The sequence below is a fragment of the Hyla sarda genome, chromosome 1, assembly GCF_029499605.1.
Source record: "Hyla sarda isolate aHylSar1 chromosome 1, aHylSar1.hap1, whole genome shotgun sequence".
Lineage (NCBI taxonomy): Eukaryota > Metazoa > Chordata > Amphibia > Anura > Hylidae > Hyla > Hyla sarda.
The window spans coordinates 193,815,469-193,833,799 of NC_079189.1; the positions used below are offsets into that span (position 1 = coordinate 193,815,469).

General features: G+C 42.0%; 1 protein-coding gene across 3 annotated transcripts in view; it reads left to right on the top strand.

Annotated features, from left to right (window-relative positions):
- The first annotated feature begins 1,156 nt into the window (after positions 1-1,156).
- MANBA (mannosidase beta) overlaps positions 1,157-18,331 on the top strand; it is a 108,264-nt gene continuing 91,089 nt past the window's right edge. For 2 of the 3 annotated variants that reach the window (XM_056566472.1, XM_056566478.1), the window contains exons 1-2: positions 1,157-1,456; positions 11,616-11,710. In XM_056566472.1, coding sequence (XP_056422447.1) covers positions 1,241-1,456; positions 11,616-11,710 — 311 coding nt within the window. In that variant the 5' untranslated portion in view covers positions 1,157-1,240. Of the gene's footprint in view, positions 1,457-11,615; positions 11,711-18,331 lie in introns of those variants that run through there. The other variant, XM_056566487.1, reaches the window with a different exon arrangement.

Consider the following 18,331-nt stretch of genomic DNA (forward strand, 5'->3'; position numbering starts at 1 on the left):
TTTTCCACTTTTTATATAATGAAAAAATGAATAAAATAAAGATCAATAAGTCCTATGAATACAAAAATGGTACCGCTAAAAACTTCAGATCACGGCGCAAAAAATGAGCCCTCATAGCGCCCATATGCAGAAAAATAAAAAAGTTATAGGGGTCAGAAGATGACAATTTTAAACGTATACATTTTCCTGCATGTAGTTATGATTTTTTCCAGAAGTACGACAAAATCAAACCTATATAAGTAGGGTATCATTTTAATTGTATGGACCTACAGAATAAAGAGGTGTCATTTTTACCGAAAAATTTACTGTGTAGAAACAGAAGCCCCCAAAAACTACAAAATTGAATTTTTTTTTCAATTTTGTCTCACAATGATTTTTTTTTCCGTTTCGCTGTAGATTTTTGGGTAAAATGACTAATGTCACTGCAAAGTAGAATTGGTGACGCAAAAAATAAGCCATCATATGGATTTTTAGGTGCAAAATTGAAAGAGTTATGATTTTTTAAAGTAAAGGAGAAAAAAACGAAAGTGCAAAAACGGAAAACCCCCTGGTCCTTAAAGGGGTTATCCAGGTAAAAACTTTTTTTTATATATCAACTGGCTCCAGAAAGTTAAACAGATTTGTAAATTACTTCTATTAAAAAATCTTAATCCTTCCAGTACTTATGAGCTTCTGAAGGTAAGGTTGTTCTTTTCTGTCGAAGAGTTCTCTGATGACACATGTCTCGGGAAACGCCCAGTTTAGAAGCAAATTCCCATAGCAAACCTCTTCTAAACTGGGTGGTTCCTGAGACAGGTGTCATCAGAGAAGTAATTTACAAATCTGTTTAACTTTCTGGAGCCAGTTGATATATATAAAAAAAGTTTTTTCCTGGAATACCCCTTTAAGGGGTTAAGGGGGTTACACTTTTTTGTCCTCTCACACACAACTCTAACCCCTGTTTTATATTGCTTTAGGATCTGGCTGGTTCCTAGCTGTATATAGGACCTCAACTTGCATATTCTATCATGTGTTGCATTTTGGAACTTAAAAACTGTATTATGCCTCCCTTTCACCCACAGATACCCAGTGTTGGCGCCCATCTGCCAACTGTTCCGGTTACCCTCTACTTTGCACCCGCCAAAGCCCCGCCCTGCAGACTTCCTACTAGCTCCTCCCATACAAGTGTCTGGTCACATGGGCGTGACATCATCGGAGGTGTAGGAAATAGGATTTCCCGTAGTGAGACCCGTCATGTAGGATGGCTATGTCGTCCGTCATGGAGCCCGGCGGGCTCTTGCTGTTCTTCGGGCTGCTGCAAGTTTCCTGTGGGGCGCCATTCTTCAATCAGTCCAGTGTGCTCGTGTTCAGTCTGAACGGACAGTGGGCTATCTGCAACTCCAACCGCTCTCTGCAGCTGCACGGCGCCGTACCTGGATGTGTGCACAGTACTCTATTCAGCTGCGGTATTATAAAGGTATACACAGGAGCGTCCTCCCCTCACGCTGTATAAGAATAGATAGATAGATAGACAAGCGGGTGATTTAAAGCTGGTGCTTATATATTATGACATATTGTTGGATAAGATTGCACTTTCCTGTGAGGTGTGTTTTTGGCTAAATTTGGGTTATGACAACATTATTCCTTGCACCTCAATTTCTACGTCCAAGGGTCTTTTGATGAAGGTGCAGATTCTGCTTCTAAACCAGGGTTTCCCAAACAGTCCATCTCTAGCTGTTGCAGAACTACAACGCCCAGCATGCTCAGACAGCCTTTCCAACTGTTGCAGAATTACAACTCCCAGAATGCCAGGACAGCCAATGTCACTGTGTAGGAACGGAGCCCCCCCCCCCCCCCCCCCCCATAATGGCAAAATGGCATATTTTTTAAATAAAAATAATAAAAAATAAAAATTTTGCCTAACAAATATAAATTAAATTATATTTTTTTTCACCATAGATTTTGTGGTAAAATGAGTGAATGACGTTGCAAAAAAAAAACAAGCCTTGAAAATTGAAAGCATTATGGCAATTAGAAGGCGCAGAAAATGAGTGCAGAAGTGGGAGAAAAAAAAAAAAAAAATTGCTGTATCCTTAACCCCTAAGGACTTTTTTTTTTTTTGTTTATATTTTCATCCACAGACTAGTATGAGGGCTTGGTTTTTTGTGCGACCAGTTGTCCTTTGTAATGCCACCACTCACTTTACCATAAAATATGGCACAACCCAAAAAATACCGCAATTTTGCTAATTTTGGAAGGTTTTGTTTTCACGCCGTATAATTTACAGTAAAAATGACATGTTTATTTATTTGGGTCAATACAATTAAAATGATACCCATGATTATACACTTTTCTATTACTGTTGCGCTTAAAAAAATCACAAACTTTTAAACCAAATTAGTACGTTTAAAATCCCCCTATTTTGAAGACCTATAACTTTGTCATTTTTCTGTATAAGTGGCGGTATGAGGGATCATTTTTTTGCACCGTGATCTGTACTTTTTTATTGATATCATATTTGCTAATATAAAACTTTTAATACATTTTTATAATTTTTTTTTTTGGAATAAAATGTTATAAAAAAAAAGCAGCTATTGGACTTTTACCAAATGTGTATATAACATTTTTTTTTTTTTTTTAACACTTTTTGGGGGTGATATAGGGAAAATGGGACAATTTATATTTTTATTGGGGGAGGGGTTTTTTCACTTTTTATTTTTTACTTTTTTTCTTACACTTTTTAATAGTTCCCATAGGGGACTATTTATAGCAATCATTCGATTGCTAATACTGTTCAGTGCTATGTATAGGACACAGCACTGATCCGCGTTATCGGTCATCTTCTGCTCTGGTCTGCGGGAAGGCTGATCAGAGCAGAAGACTCCCGGAAGACAGCGGAGGCAGGTGAGGGGACCTCCGTCTGCCGTGCTGGATGATCGAGATCGCCACGCCTGGCTGCGGGCGGTCCGATCATCTATTTAAGTGACCGCGATGCTGCAGATGCCGTGATCTGTATTGATCACAGCATCTGAGGGGTTAATGGCGGACATCCGCGGGATTACCGTCGGGTCCCTGGCTGTAATCAACAGCCGGGACCTGCCGCACATGGTCCGAGCATCGCTCCGTTGCCCGCGGTTATGCTTAGGACGTAAATGTACGTCCTGGCGCGTTAAGTAGCACCTCTCCAGGACGGACCGATCAATTACTGTCCTGCTGGGCGGCGATTGGGGCAGGGTCTCCTACCTTTCCCTGGTCCGGTGGGGGTCCCCACAGTAGCGGCGATGGTCCCGGCGGTGCAGGATACAGCAGGAGGTGAGGCCTGTTCACCTCCTGCTGTTGCTTAGCAACAACTCTCAGCATGCACAGCCAAAGGGCATGCTGGGAGTTGTAGTTTTGCAACAGCTGGAGTTCCAACTACAACTCCCAGCATGCCCTTTGGTAGTCTGTGCATGTTAGGGGTTGTAGTTATGCAACAGCTAGAGGCACTTTTTTCTATGATAAAGTGTGCATCCAGTTGTTGCATAACTACAACTCCCAGCATACACAGACTACCAAAGATCATGCTGGGAGTTGTAGCAGTGTGCCTCCAGCTGTTGCAAAACTACAACTCTCAGCATGCCCTTCGACTGTCAATGCATGCTGAGTGTTGCAACATCTGGAGACACATTGGTTGTGAAACAGTTTGTGTCCTAACTCGGTGTTTCACAACCAGTGTGCCTCCATCTGTGTCAAAAATACAACTCCTAGCATGCACTTAGACTGTACATGCCGGGAGTTCTTTTTTTGCAACAGCTGGAGGCACACTGGTTGCAAAACACTGAGTTAAGTAACAAACTCTGTGTTGCGTAACCATTGTGCCTCTAGCTGTTGCAGAACTACAACTCCCAGCATGTATGGTCTGTTAGTGCATGCTGGGAGTTGTAGTTTTGCAACAGCTGGAGGTACAGGGTACATTCACACGTGCTGGGGTTTACAACAAGTTTTCTGCTGCAAGTTTGAGATGCGGCAAATTTTCCGCCGCAGCCCAAACTCCCAGCAAGAAACTCGCTGTAAACCCGACCATGTGAATGTACCCTAAAAACACTACACAAAATAAAAAGTCAAACACTACATGTACCCCCTCCCCCCCATAAAAAATTTTTTTAATAAATAATAAACCTCTTGTGCGGCACTGTTTCCAAAACGGCTGTTGAAAAACTACTCCCAGTATTTCCGGACAGCCACTGACTGTCAAGGCATGCTGGGAGTTTTGCAACAGCTGGAACTCTTTTTATAAGAAAAATGTAAAACTTTAACAAAACACAAAAACAATGCTTAATCAGCTGAAACATAAACGATGATAAAGTAACATAAATATAAACTTTTTGTTAAAGAATAAAAAGACCTTCCTATCCGGCCAGCCCAGCTTAAAGGGAACCAATCATCAGATTTTACCCTATATAACGCTTGGCAAAGCGTTATATAGGGTAAAATCTTTATTTTCACCATTCTCGGGGGATGCTCCTGCCCCCAGGGATGGTGAAGATATGAAGTTATAAACTAGTCACCGCCGCCGCCGTAAGTAGTCACCTGGGCGTTCTTCGCGTCAATGTTCCGCTCACTAAACAGACGGAGCGGAACGATGACGCGGCCCATCAATCAAGCGGAGGGGGCGTCGCTCCCGGCTGAAGAACGGGAGTAGGTGAGAAGAGCTCCCCGCCCAGGTGACTACTTACGGCGGCGGCGACGACTAGTTTATAACTTCATATCTTCACCATCCCTGGGGGCAGGAGCATCCATCGGGAATGGTGAAAATAAAGATTTTACCCTATAAAACGCTTTGCCAAGCGTTATATAGCGTAAAATCTGATTGGTTCCCTTTAACTCCACTAACAAATAATGCCTACTACTAATTCTAACCTATTATCCTTCCAAACACAATACACATTCATTACCATTAGAGATGAGAGAACTTACAGTAAATTCGATTTGTCACGAACTTCTCGGCTCGGCAGTTGATGACTTATCCTGCGTAAATTAGTTCAGCCTTCAGGTGCTCCGGTGGGCTGGAAAAGGTGGATACATTACTAGGAAAGAGTCTCCTAGGACTGTATCCACCTTTTCGAGACCACTGGAGTACCTGAAAGCTGAACTAATTTAGGGAGGAAAAGTCACCAGCTGCCGAGCCGAGAAGTTCGTGACGAATCGAATTTACTGTAAGTTTGCTCATCTCTAATTACCATCCATAACATAAATATAATTTTCCTTAACTTAGTTTTAACTGAAAAACATCCGGATAGGAAACCTCACGTACCATACACAACACACAGATACCGCCATAACCAAAAACAAATGAATTTTGGCGAATTGCCAGAACCAAAAATAATTCCAACTTGGAAAAAAATGTATTTCCCCCCCCTTTCTTTCCTTTTTTTTTTTCTTCTCCCCCTAGCCTACCACACCTTACACACACACAACAAACCAGTGCTCACAATGCATGCTATACCATAACGAGATTTTTATTTTTTTATAAAAACAAAAGAATTTTGGCTTACTGCCATAACCAAAAATAATTCCAAGAAGAAATTTTTCTTTTTCTTTTTTTCCCCCCTAACCTACCACACATTACATACAACAAACCACTACTCTTAACCCCTTAAGGACTCAGCGTTTTTCCATTTTTGCATTTTCATTTTTTTTCCTCATCACCTTCTAAAAATCATAACTAACTCTTTTAATTTTGCACCTAAAAATCCATATAATGGCTTATTTTTTGCGCCACCAATTCTACTTTGACAGTGACATTAGTCATTTTACCAAAAAATCCACGGCGAAACGGAAAAAAAATCATTGTGCGACAAAATTGAAGAAAAATTTATTTTGTAACTTTTGGGGGCTTCCGTTTCTACGCAGTGCATTTTCCGGTAAAAATTCCACCTTCTCTTTATTCTGTAGATCCATACGGATAAAATGATATCCTACTTATATAGGTTTGATATTGTCGTACTTCGGAAAAAAATCATAACTACATGCAGGAAAATGTATATGTTAAAAATTCTCATCTTTTAACCCCTAAAATTTTTTTTTATGTTTCCACGTACGGGCCGGTATGAGGACTTTTTTATTTATTTTTTTAAATGGTTTTTTATTTTTTTTATTTTTTGCGCCGTGTTCTGAAGTTTTTATCGGTACCACTTTTGTATTGATCAAGCTTTTTGATCGCTTTTTATTCATTTTTTCATGATATAAAAAGTGGCCAAAAATACTCTATTTTGGACTTTTTTTGCGCGCACGCCATTGACCGTGCAATTTAATTAACTATATATATTTATAGTTCGGACATTTGCGCATGCGGCGATACCACATTATTATAATTTTTTTTTATGGGAAAAACTGAAACTTTTAATAGGGAAGGGGTTAAATGACCTTTGTTAACTTTTTTTTTTCACTTTTTTTTTGCAGTGTTATAGCTCCCATAGGACCCCCCCCCTGGGCATTGGCACAGGATGCTTGCTGAATGTTTTCAGCAGGTATCCCGGTCCGGGGACTAGAATTCCCATGGGCATGCAGGTACACCCTTGGTCCTTAAGTACCAGCGAGCAAGGGCATACTCCCGTGGTCCTTAAGGGGTTAAATTCTTCTTTTTTTTTTTTTAATGGTATATGAAGTGACCAAAAATGCACAGTTTGGACTTTGGTATCTTTTTTTTACGTGTATGCCATTGACCGCACAGTTTAACTATATTTTTCATAATAGTTCGGACACTTACGCACGTTGCAGTACCGCATATGATTGTTTGCTTTTTATTACATTATTTTTAGGAAGATTCAGACTTTTATTAGGAAGGGGTTAATTCACTTTTATGAATAGGGACTATAACATGCAATCTTACGACTGGATACACTGGCTCAACTTTGACCAGTGTTAGGCTCCTTTCACACTAGTGATTTTTCAGTTATTGAAGTTCCGTCACGATTTTCGGCAAAAACCTGCCGTTACAAAACCCATGACGGCCGAGACTAAATCTCATTGCAGCCTATGGGATTTTGTAACTGCCTGTTTGCACCTGTATATGCCCGTAATTCATTACGGACGTGATACAGTGACGGGACATCGTGGCCGAAAAATTACTGCATGCAGTAATTATTCCGCCACAATGTCCCGTCACTGTATCACGTCCGTAATGAATTACGGGTGCAAAAGGGCAGTTACAAAATCCCATAGGCTGCAATGCGATTTAGTCTCGGCCATCAGGGGTTTTGACGAAAATCGTGCCGAAACATGCGACGAAAGTTCAATAACGGAAAAATCACTAGTGTGAAAGGAGCCTTATTGGTGCTCTGCTGCTTGAGCCTGCAAATCCTGGCTGGAGCATCAGAGGACAGATTGGACGAGGAGGAGGAGGCAGGTAAGGGCCCTCCCGCCGTCCACTCACCAAATATGTCTATAAAAAATGTTTTTTACGCTTTTTGGGGGTAAAATAGGAAAAAACGAACGTTTTACTTTTTTATTGGGGGAGGGGATTTTTCACTTTTTTTTATTTTTTTTTTACACTTGAATAGTCCCCATAGGGGACTATTCATAGCAATACCATGATTGCTAATACTGATCTGTTCTATCGGTCATCTCCTGCTCTGGTCTGCTCGATCACAGACCAGAGCAGGAGACGCCGGGAGCCGCACGGAGGAAGGAGAGGGGACCTCCGTGCGGCGTTCTGAATGATTGGATCCCCGCAGCAGCGCTGCGGGCGATCCGATCATTCATTCAAATCGCGCACTGCCGCAGATGCCGGGATCTGTATTGATCCCGGCACCTGAGGGGTTAATGGCGGACGCCCGCGAGATCGCGGGCGTCGGCCATTGCCGGCGGGTCCCTGGCTGCGATCAGCAGCCGGGATCAGCCGCGCATGACACGGGCACATTTACGTCCTGCGTCCTTAAGGGGTTAAAGGGTTTATGCAGTGCAACAGCCCAAATGGTGATGCCCGTCATTAACCGTGGGTCCTGGGCGCTAATAGCAACCGGGACCCACTGGGTATGGAGCGTACTCAGCTTGTGAGCACACTTCAAACCCTGGTAACGGGACCAGGGCGTACAGGTACGCCCATCGTCCTAAAGGGGTTAAGATTTATAAGTAGTAATTATTTACAAACGTGTAATAATCCAGCACTAGTTGATCACATTTTCCCCTCTGGAGTTCCCCTTTAACCCCTTAAGGACGCAGGACGTAAATGTACGTCCTGGTGAGGTGGTACTTAACGCACCAGGATGTACATTTACGTCCTAAGCATAACCGCGGGCATCGGAGCGATGCCCGTGTCATGCGCGGCTGATCCCGGCTGCTGATCGCAGCCAGGGACCCGCCGGCTATGGCCGACGCCCACGATCTCGCGGGCGTCCGCCATTAACCCCTCAGGTGCCGGGATCAATACAGATCCCGGCATCTGCGGCAGTTCGCGATTAAAATGAACGATCGGATCGCCCGCAGCGCTGCTGCGGGGATCCGATCATTCATAACGCCGCACGGAGGTCCCCTCACCTTCCTCCGTGCGGCTCCCGGCGTCTCCTGCTCTGGTCTGTGATCGAGCAGACCAGAGCAGGAGATGACCGATAATACTGATCTGTTCTATGTCCTATACATAGAACAGATCAGTATTAGCAATCATGGTGTTGCTATGAATAGTCCCCTATGGGGACTATTCAAGTGTAAAAAAAAAATGTAAAAAAATGTAAAAGTAAAAGTAAAAAAAGTGAAAAATCCCCTCCCCCAATAAAAAAGTAAAACGTCCGTTTTTTCCTATTTTACCCCCAAAAAGCGTAAAAAACATTTTTTATAGACATATTTGGTGTCGCCGCGTGCGTAAATGTCCGAACTATTAAAATAAAATGTTAATGATCCCGTACGGTGAACGGCGTGAACGAAAAAAAATTTAAAAAGTCCTAAATTCCTACTTTTTTAATACATTTTATAAAAAAAAAATTATAAAAAAATGTATTAAAAGTTTTTTATATACAAATGTGGTATCAAAAAAAAGTACAGATCATGGCGCAAAAAATGAGCCCCCATACCGCCGCTTATACGGAAAAATAAAAAAGTTATAGGTCATCAAAATAAAGGGATTATAAACGTACTAATTTGGTTAAAAAGTTTGTGATTTTTTTTAAGCGCAACAATAATATAAAAGTATATAATAATGGGTATCATTTTAATCGTATTGACCCTCAGAATAAAGAACACATGTCATTTTTACCAGAAATTGTACGGCGTGAAAACAAAACCTTCCAAAATTAGCAAAATTGCGTTTTTCGTTTTAATTTCCCCACAAAAATAGTGTTTTTTGGTTGCGCCAAACATTTTATGATATAATGAGTGATGTCATTACAAAGGACAACTGGTCGCGCAAAAAACAAGCCCTCATACTAGTCTGTGGATGAAAATATAAAAGAGTTATGATTTTTAGAAGGCGAGGAGGAAAAAATGAAAACGTAAAAATTAAATTGTCTGAGTCCTTAAGGCCAAAATGGGCTGAGTCCTTAAGGGGTTAAAGGGGTACTCCAGTGGTTAATTTTTTTGACTATATGGCATCTTCTTTGTAAGTTTAGTTTTTTTGCAATATATATGTGCTATATGTTTTGGCAGCATGTGTGTGTTTTTCTTACCTGTTTGTTGGGCAGGAAGTTCTGTAGTTCAGAGGGTTTTCTTTTACTGTTGTCCACAGTTCTGAGTCTGTTGTGGACAAGATGTCACAGCTTTTTTTTTCCCCCCCCCTCTGTCTGCATGAGAAATAAGCCACGCCCCCTCATCTCATCTCATCCAGCTGAGTACACAGCTCCTCCCCTCCCCCCTGCTCTGTATTCTAAGGACACAGGTCTGCACAGGAGAAGGACCTCAGAGAGAAGATAAGTGTTATCTGAAGGGGAGGATGAGAAGGTGCACGGGCTGGGGATGTATGGACTGCAGGGGAATAAATCTCATACTGGGAATGATCTCTATGGGGGAGATTTATCAAAACCTGTGCAGAGGAAAACTTGCCCAGTTGCCCATAGCAACCAATCAGATTGCTTCTTTCATTTTTCACAGGCCTTCATAAAAATGAAAGCAGCAAGCTGATTGGTTGCTATGGGCAACTGGGCAAGTTTTCCTCTGCACAGGTTTTGATAAATCTCCCCCTATATGTGAAGGGGGGGGGGGGGACTGCTGAATGACACATGCTGGGAGTTGTAGTCCCTGTTTGTGTGTGTGTGTGTGTGTGTGTGTATGCTAGTGTTTACAAACCAGTGTGCCTCCAGCTGTTGCAAAACTACAACTCCCAGCATGCCCTGACAGACTTTGGGCATGCTGGGAGTTGTAGTTTTGCAACAGCTGGAAGCACACTGGTTGGGAAACACTGTTCTAGCCTATTCAACATATACATCATGTTACACCAGTGTTTCCGAACCAGTGTGCCTCCAGCTGTTGCAAAACTACAACTCCTAGCATGCCCAAAGGCTGTCAGGGCATGCTGGGAGTTGTAGTTTTGCAACACTTGGAGGCACCCTGGTTGGGAAACACTGGTGTATGCCCTACAGAGGTGTGGTGAACTACAACCCCCAGGAGACTACAGAGGCAGCATGCTGGTGTTATACCACAGACTGAAGACTCCTGAATGACACATTCTGGGAGTTGTAGTCCCTTTTGTGTGTGTATGCCAGTGTATCCCAACGAGGGCTGATTAGATTAGTGTGCTGTGTATAAGGGGGCCGACCCGGGAAAATAGTAGGATGGGTAAAGGGCGGAACAAACAAACAAAAAAAGGATCCACCCCAAACCAGCAAGGCATGTGGCATGCTGGGATTTGTAGTTTTCAGCACATCAATAAACAGGAAATAGAAGCAAAGATAGGAAAAAAAAGTGGGGGATAAAAAGACAACAAAGAACGGAAATAGAGTAGGCTAAACAACAAGAATAGAAATGTAACAAAACAAATAGGATAAGTCACAAACGGAAAAACACGTTGACCACCGGAGTACCCCTTTAAGGCTAAAATGAGCCTGGTCCTTAAAAGGGTACTGTCATGTGAAAAAACCTTTGACATGTCATAGGGATTGCTGAGAGCTGCTTGCTCTACTGAAAACTTATCACCATGACCCAAACCAATCTAAACTAGTCCCTACAACATGTTAACATTTTTTTTTAACAAGGACATTTTAAGGGGCTAAAATTTTTAAAGACTTCACCCAAGTGACTTGCTGTTTTCAAAGTAAAGCACACTTGCTGCATAGCTTCTACACACAGAAGTAAGGAGTTTTAATACAGCAGGTCACATGGGTGAAGTCACGGACATCTACCCGGCTGAAGGGAGCAGGATAATCGGCCAGAGTGGGCAGGACAACCAATGCTCAGAGAAGATCATTAGTATATTTGGATTACAGTTTTCTCAGGAACAAAATATTTTTATAAGGTGAAGTGCATTAGAATCAGAATCACACACACTAACCTGTTTATTCAAGTAAGTGTGTGTGATGCTGCTGTCAGTTCCCCTTTGCAATGCACAGGCACCCCTGCAGATCAGCTGTTTAAATGGGCTGCATCCACCTGGGTTTATACCCCTGCACACACTGCACCTTTTTTTGTGAACTGTTTGTAATGTTTTTCCTTTTTTTTTTTGGCTTGTAAAGGATCCTTACATAGGATTCAATGACGTCAATTACAATTGGATCGTACAAGATGAGTGGACATACAGCAAGACATTTATACTTCCTCCTGAAATCAGGTACGCAATGAGACAAATCATTTATTTTTTCATTTTTTCTCTTCTCTCTCTTACACTACCTTGCAGTTACCAAGTATTTCCATCATGTATCTCGGGGCTATGAATTTTTATGAATCTAGGAGCTGAGATGCCTGACCTCATATGTCACGTGATGTGGCTTATCTGAGCTCCCTTTTCTTTGCTCTGCTTTGTTTGATATCAGGGGTTACTTATACGCAAACTACCAGTATCTCATCCCCGCCTTGACCACTTAGGAGTTGAATGTTATCTGTACTCCATGCTGCGCTCTGCTTGCAGTGTATAGACACGGCCTGTCAGTATATTAGTCCCCTCACCTAAAGCTTCAGATCATTAATGGACTTGGGGTCTTTATTTTTATTTTTTTTAAAGTCTACCTGTCACCAACAAAAACTTTTGATGTAATGTAGATAATACCATTATATGTATATTTGTAATATACCGTATTTTCCGGTGTATAAGACACCCAACTTTAATAGTTTAAATATAGAGTTTGGGATATATGTTAGGTTGACAGCATAGTTCCCCCCCCCCCCCATTAGGTTGGCAGCACAGTGCCGCCCCCCCCCCCCCCCATTAGGTTGGCAGCACAGTCTACTGGTTCACTGGTCTAATGTCCATTCCTTGTGTTCTTTAGCCCAAACAAGTCTCTTCTGCTTGTTGCCTGTCCTTAGCAGTGGTTTCCTAGCAGATATTCTACCATGAAGGCCTGATTCACACAGTCTCCTCTTAACAGTTGTTCTAGAGATGTGTCTGCTGCTAGAACTCTGTGTGGTATTGACCTGCTCTCTAATCTGAGCTGCTATTAACCTGCGATTTCTGAGGCTAGTGACTCGGAGGAACTTATCCTCCGCAGCAGAGGTGACTCTTGATCTTCCTTTCCTGGGGCGGTCCGCATGTGAGCCAGTTTCTTTGTAGCTCTTGATGGTTTTTGTTACTGCACTTGGGGACACTTTCCACCTAGAATATGACATATTTTTAGTTGTTTCTCACTTTTTTTTTTATGTATATAATCCCACGTGTTAAGTCATAGTTTTGATGCCTGCGTGAATGTCAGAACTATTATTATATAAATATGTTAATTAAACCGCACGGTCAATGGCGTTCACGTGTAAAATTCCAAAGTTGTGTATTTTTGGTCACTTTGTATACCCTAAAAAAATGAATAAAAAGCGATCAAAAAGTCTCATCAAAACAACGGTACCAATAAAAACTTCACTAAAACTTCAAAGATCATGGCACAAAAAATGAGCCCTCATACATCCCTGTATATGGAAAAATAAAAAAGTCAAAGGGGTCAAAGATGACAATTGTACACATACTGATTTTGGTGGCTGTAGTTGTTATAATGTTTTAACTAGTAGCATAATAAAATAAAACCTACCGGTATATAAATTGGGTATCCTTGTAACCGTATGGACCTACAGAATAAAGATATAGGCCCACTTTTATCATTGTAGTGTAAGTGAAGCATTTTTTTACACCTTTTTTTTTTTTTTTTTTTTTTATTTTTTTTTTTTGTGTGTGTGTGTGCTGATAATGTGTAGGAGCACCAAATTTATTAAGTGGACAAAGAGAGCATTTGATAATTTTTGTGCAGGTCAAATTTTCTGAAATTTCTGTCTTCACATACACCAAAAAGCTACACCAAGCCTGGACTGGTGTAGTTTTAGAGACTTTTCACTGGCTTTGTGCCTTTTTTTGCTCCTTTTCACAAAAAGGCGCAGTTGATAAAACCCTTCCATATCATGTGTATTGCCAAAACCAGTGGATTGCAACTCAAAATCAGCAGAAATGTGTAAACAAAAAGGAGCAAACAAACCCTGCTTGCTCCTTTTTTTTTTTGCCCCTTTTTAGACACAAAAAACTGTCTGAAGACAATGATAAATGTGGACCATAGTGTCATTTTTACCGAAAAGTGCACAGCGTCGAATCGGAAGCCCCCAAAATCAACAAAATGGCGTATTTTATTTTTTCAATTTTGCCCCACAAATATTTTTTTTTATCAGGTTTTGCCATAAATTTTGTGGTTAAATGATTGTTCTTATGAAGTACAATTGGTGGCGCCAAAAAAAGCCCTCATGGATCTGTGTGTGCAAAATTTAAAGCGTTACGATTTTTAGAAGGTGATGAGGAAAAAAAGTGCAAAAACGGGAAAATAAACATACATTTTTTTTAACCCAGCCCATTTAGGTACTCCGCCCCTAGACATCTGATGCCTGATCAAGGGGGTCCCGCCGGTGGGACCCCCTGCGATCTTTGCAGCGGCATCCTAGTCATCCGGTGCATGGAGCGAACTTTGCTCCATGTCGGATGACTAGCAATGTGGCGCCGGAGGCTCGTGATGTCATGGCCACACTCCCTTGTGACATCACGCTCTCCCTCTCAATGCATGTCTGTGAGATGGATGTCACGAGCCTCCGGCGCCGCAGCCAACATTCTAAATGAACATCGGGTGCTGCAGGGAGATTGCAGGGGTTCAGGGTGCGGAGTACCCATTTAACTCCTTAACCCCTTAAGTACCACGGATGTATGCGTACGTCCTGGTACTTAGCGACCACGGACGTGGGAATTTCGGTCCCGGAAGGGCGGGGACTGGTCCGGGGTGACTGCTGATATCTATCAGCAGGCACCCCGTGCAAATTCCCAGGGGGGTCCCGAGACCCTCGCATGTTGGCGATCGTCGCAAATCTCTGGTGAATTCACACCGGCGATTATGGGTCTCCGGTGACCCAGTAAATAAGGGGGATCAGGGTTGTCCAAAACACCCACGATCCCCCCTGAAGGGATAGGAGTGAGGTGGCAGGGGTGCCACCCCTCCTATCCCTGCTATTGGTCATTCACAAGCGATGACCAATAGCAGATCGGGGGAGGGAGGGTTAACATTTGGTTCCTCCGTTCTGCCCACCCAGAGTAGGCCGGGCAGAACAGGGAAAACCGACGAAGACTGGCGCCGAAGTCCACTTAGCCATCAGCAGCTATCGGCGGCAGAAGAGGACAACGATGCGGCTCCCTGGATCCTACGGAAGCCAGTGAGTTGCCTAGCAACATCTGGAGGGCTAGAGTTTGAGACCACTATACAGTGGTCTCTAAATTGTAGCCCTCCAGATGTTGCAAAACTGTAAAGCCCAGCATGCCCAAACAGCAAACAGCTGTCTCGGCATGCTGGGAGTTGTAGTTGCGTACCTCCAGCTGTTGCATAACTACAGGGTGGGCCATTTATATGGATACACCTTAATAAAATGGGAATGGTTGGTGATATTAACTTCCTGTTTGTGGCACATTAGTATATGTGAGGGGGGGAAACTTTTCAAGATGGACGGTGACCATGGCGGCCATTTTGAAGTTGGCCATTTTGAATCCAACTTTTGTTTTTTCAATAGGAAGAGGGTCATGTGATATATCAAACTTATTGGGAATTTCACAAGAAAAACTATGGTGTGCTTTTTTTTTTTTTTTTTTAACGTAACTTTATTTCATGAGTTATTTACAAGTTTCTGACTACTTATAAAATGTGTTCAATGTGCTGCCCATTGTGTTGGATTGTCAATGCAACCCTCTTCTCCCACTCTTCACACACTGATAGCAACACCACAGGAGAAATGATAGCACAGGCTTCCAGTATCCGTAGTTTCAGGTGCTGCAGAATGGGCAAAACAAAAATTGGAACAGGACCCTCAGTTTACGTAGATGATTTTGTTCAGTGATGAGGCAAACTTTTACGTGGATGGTGAAGTTAACAAACAAAACCACCGCTATTATTCTGACACTAACCCACATTGGATAGATCCCGCCAAGACTGTTGGAACACAAAAATTGATGGTATGGTGTGGTATATGGGGTACAAAGATAGTGGGGCCATTCTTCATCAATGGAAACCTCAAGGCCACTGGATATGCGAAACTGCTACATGATGATGTGTTTCCCTCTTTATGCACTGAAGCTGGCACATTCCATGAATTTTTCCAGCAAGATGGTGCACCACCACATTATGGGTGTCAGGTCCGAGTCAGGTCCTGATCTGACCCCCTTAGACTTTTATCTTTGGGGTAATCTGAAGGCAATTGTCTATGCTGTGAAGATACGAGATGTGTAGCACTTGAAACTACAGATACTGGAAGCCTGTGCTAGCATTTCTCCTGCAGTGTTGCTATCAGTGTGCGAAGAGTGGGAGAAGAGGGTTGCATTGACAATCCAACCCAATGGGCAGCACATTGAACACATTTTATAAGTGGTCAGAAACTTGTAAATAACTCATGAAAGAATAAAGTTACGTTAAAACAAAGCACATCATTGTTTTTCTTGTGAAATTCACAATAAGTTTGATGTGTCACATGACCCTCTTCCTATTGAAAAAACAAAAATTGGATTAAAATGGCCGACTTCAAAATGGCCGCCATGGTCACCACCCATCTTGTAAAGTTTCCTCCCTCACATATACTAATGTGCCACAAACAGGAAGTTAATATCGCCAACCATTCCCATTTTATTAAGGTGTATCCATATAAATGGCCCACCCTGTACATCTCCCAGCATGCCTTTCAGTGATCAGTACATGCTGGGAGTTGTAGTTTTGCAACAGCTGGAGGCACTCTGGTTGGAAAACCTTCAGTTAGGTTCTGTTACCTAACTGAAGGTTTTCCAACCAGTGTGCCTCCAGCTGTTTCAAAAGTACAACTGTCAGTACATGCTGGGAGTTGTAGTTTTGAAACAGCTGGAGGTTTGCCCCCCCCCCCCCCCCCCATGTGAATGTACAGGGTATGGGCGGTTTACAGTGAGTTTCCTGCTTCAAGGCTGAGCTGCGGCAAATTTTCACCACAGCGCAAACCGCAGAAATGATGCAAGTATCGACAAAAATTTACCACTAACATAAAGTAGAATATGTCACGAAAAAACTCTCAGAATCAGAATGAAAAGTAAAAGCATCCCAGAGTTATTAATGCTTAAAGTGACAGTGGTCAGATGTGCAAAAAAAAACACTCTGGGGTTCAGGACTGAGGGTGTACCTGTACACCCCGAGTCTGCTCCCGTCATAGCGGGTTAGAGGCCGGGACCAGTGGCTAATAGCGCGCGGCACTAACGCGCTATTAACCCTTTAGAAGCGGCGTTCAAAGTCGAATGCCATTTCTAAAGTGAAAGTAAAACGTTGCTGGTTAGCCCAGGGGGCTGTTCGGGATCGCCGCGCGAAATCGCATCACCCTGAACAGCTGTAGGACAGCAGGAGGTTCCCCTTACCTGCCTCCTGGTGTCCGATCGCCGAATGACTGCTCAGTGCCTGAGATGCAGGCATGAGCAATTAAGCTGCAGAATCATTGATCAATGGTTTCCTATGAGAAACCATTGATCAATGTAAAAGATCCATGTGTGCAGTGTTATAGCCACCTATGGGAGTTATAACATTGCAAAAAAAAAGTGAATAAAGATCATTTAACCCCTTGCCTAATAAAAGTTTGAATCGCCCCTCTTTTCCCATTTCAAAAAAAGTGTAAATAAAAATAAACATGTGGTATCGCCTCATGCGGAAATGTCCGAATTATAAAAATATATCGTTAATTAAACCGCACGGTCAATGGCGTGCGCGCAAAAAAATTCAAAAGCCCAAAATAGCGTATTTTTGGTCACTTTTTATATAATGAAAAAATGAATAAGAAGCTATCAAAAAGTCTGATCAATGCAAAAAATTGTACCGCTAAAAACTTCAGATCACGGCACAAAAATGAGCCCTCATACCCCGTACACAGAAAAAAAAGTTATAGGGGTCAGAAGATGACCATTTTAAGCGTATACATTTTCCTGCATGTTTACTGAAAAATGTACTGTGTTGAAACTGAAGCCCCCAAAAGTTACAAAATTGCGTTATTATTTTTCTTCAATTTTGTTGCAGAATTATTTTATTTTTCGTTTCGCCGTAGATTTTTGGGTAAAATGTCTGTCATTACAAAGTAGAATTGGTGGCGCAAAAAATAAACAATCAAAGAAAAAAACTAAAGTGGAAAAACGCTCAGTCCTTAAGGGGTAAAGGCCTCAGCTAATTTTGATTTGTTCCTTTTTGTCTTTTCATCCCCTCCTTTTTAAAATCCATAATTTATTTTTATTTTTTTTTACCTACAGAACCATATGAGGGCTTGTGTTTTTTTTTTTTCTTTGCGCAACCAATTGTACTTTTGTAATCACTATTTTTTACCATAACATGTACAACAAAGCAAAACAAATTATTCTGACTCCTATAACTCATGTTTCCGTATATGTGGGCTCATTTTTTTGCACCGTGATCTGCAGTTTTTATTGGTGTGATATTAACGCACCTGCTGATACCAAATGTTTGTTTAATTTTTTTTAAACTTTTCTTTTATGCTTTTTGGGTATAACAAAGTTGATTAAAATTTTTATTTGGGGAGGCTCTTTTTTTGTATTCATTAGATTGCTTTTACTGTTCAGTGCTGAACAGTATGATCGGTGAGAAGATCTCTAATGATCGGATCTCCATGGTCGTGTTGTTGGCGATCACAATTACTAGTGCTGCATATGCTGTGATCCGTATTAATGACTGTATCTGAGGGGCTCATGGCTGATGTCTGCCATTACAGATGGGTCCCTTGCTGC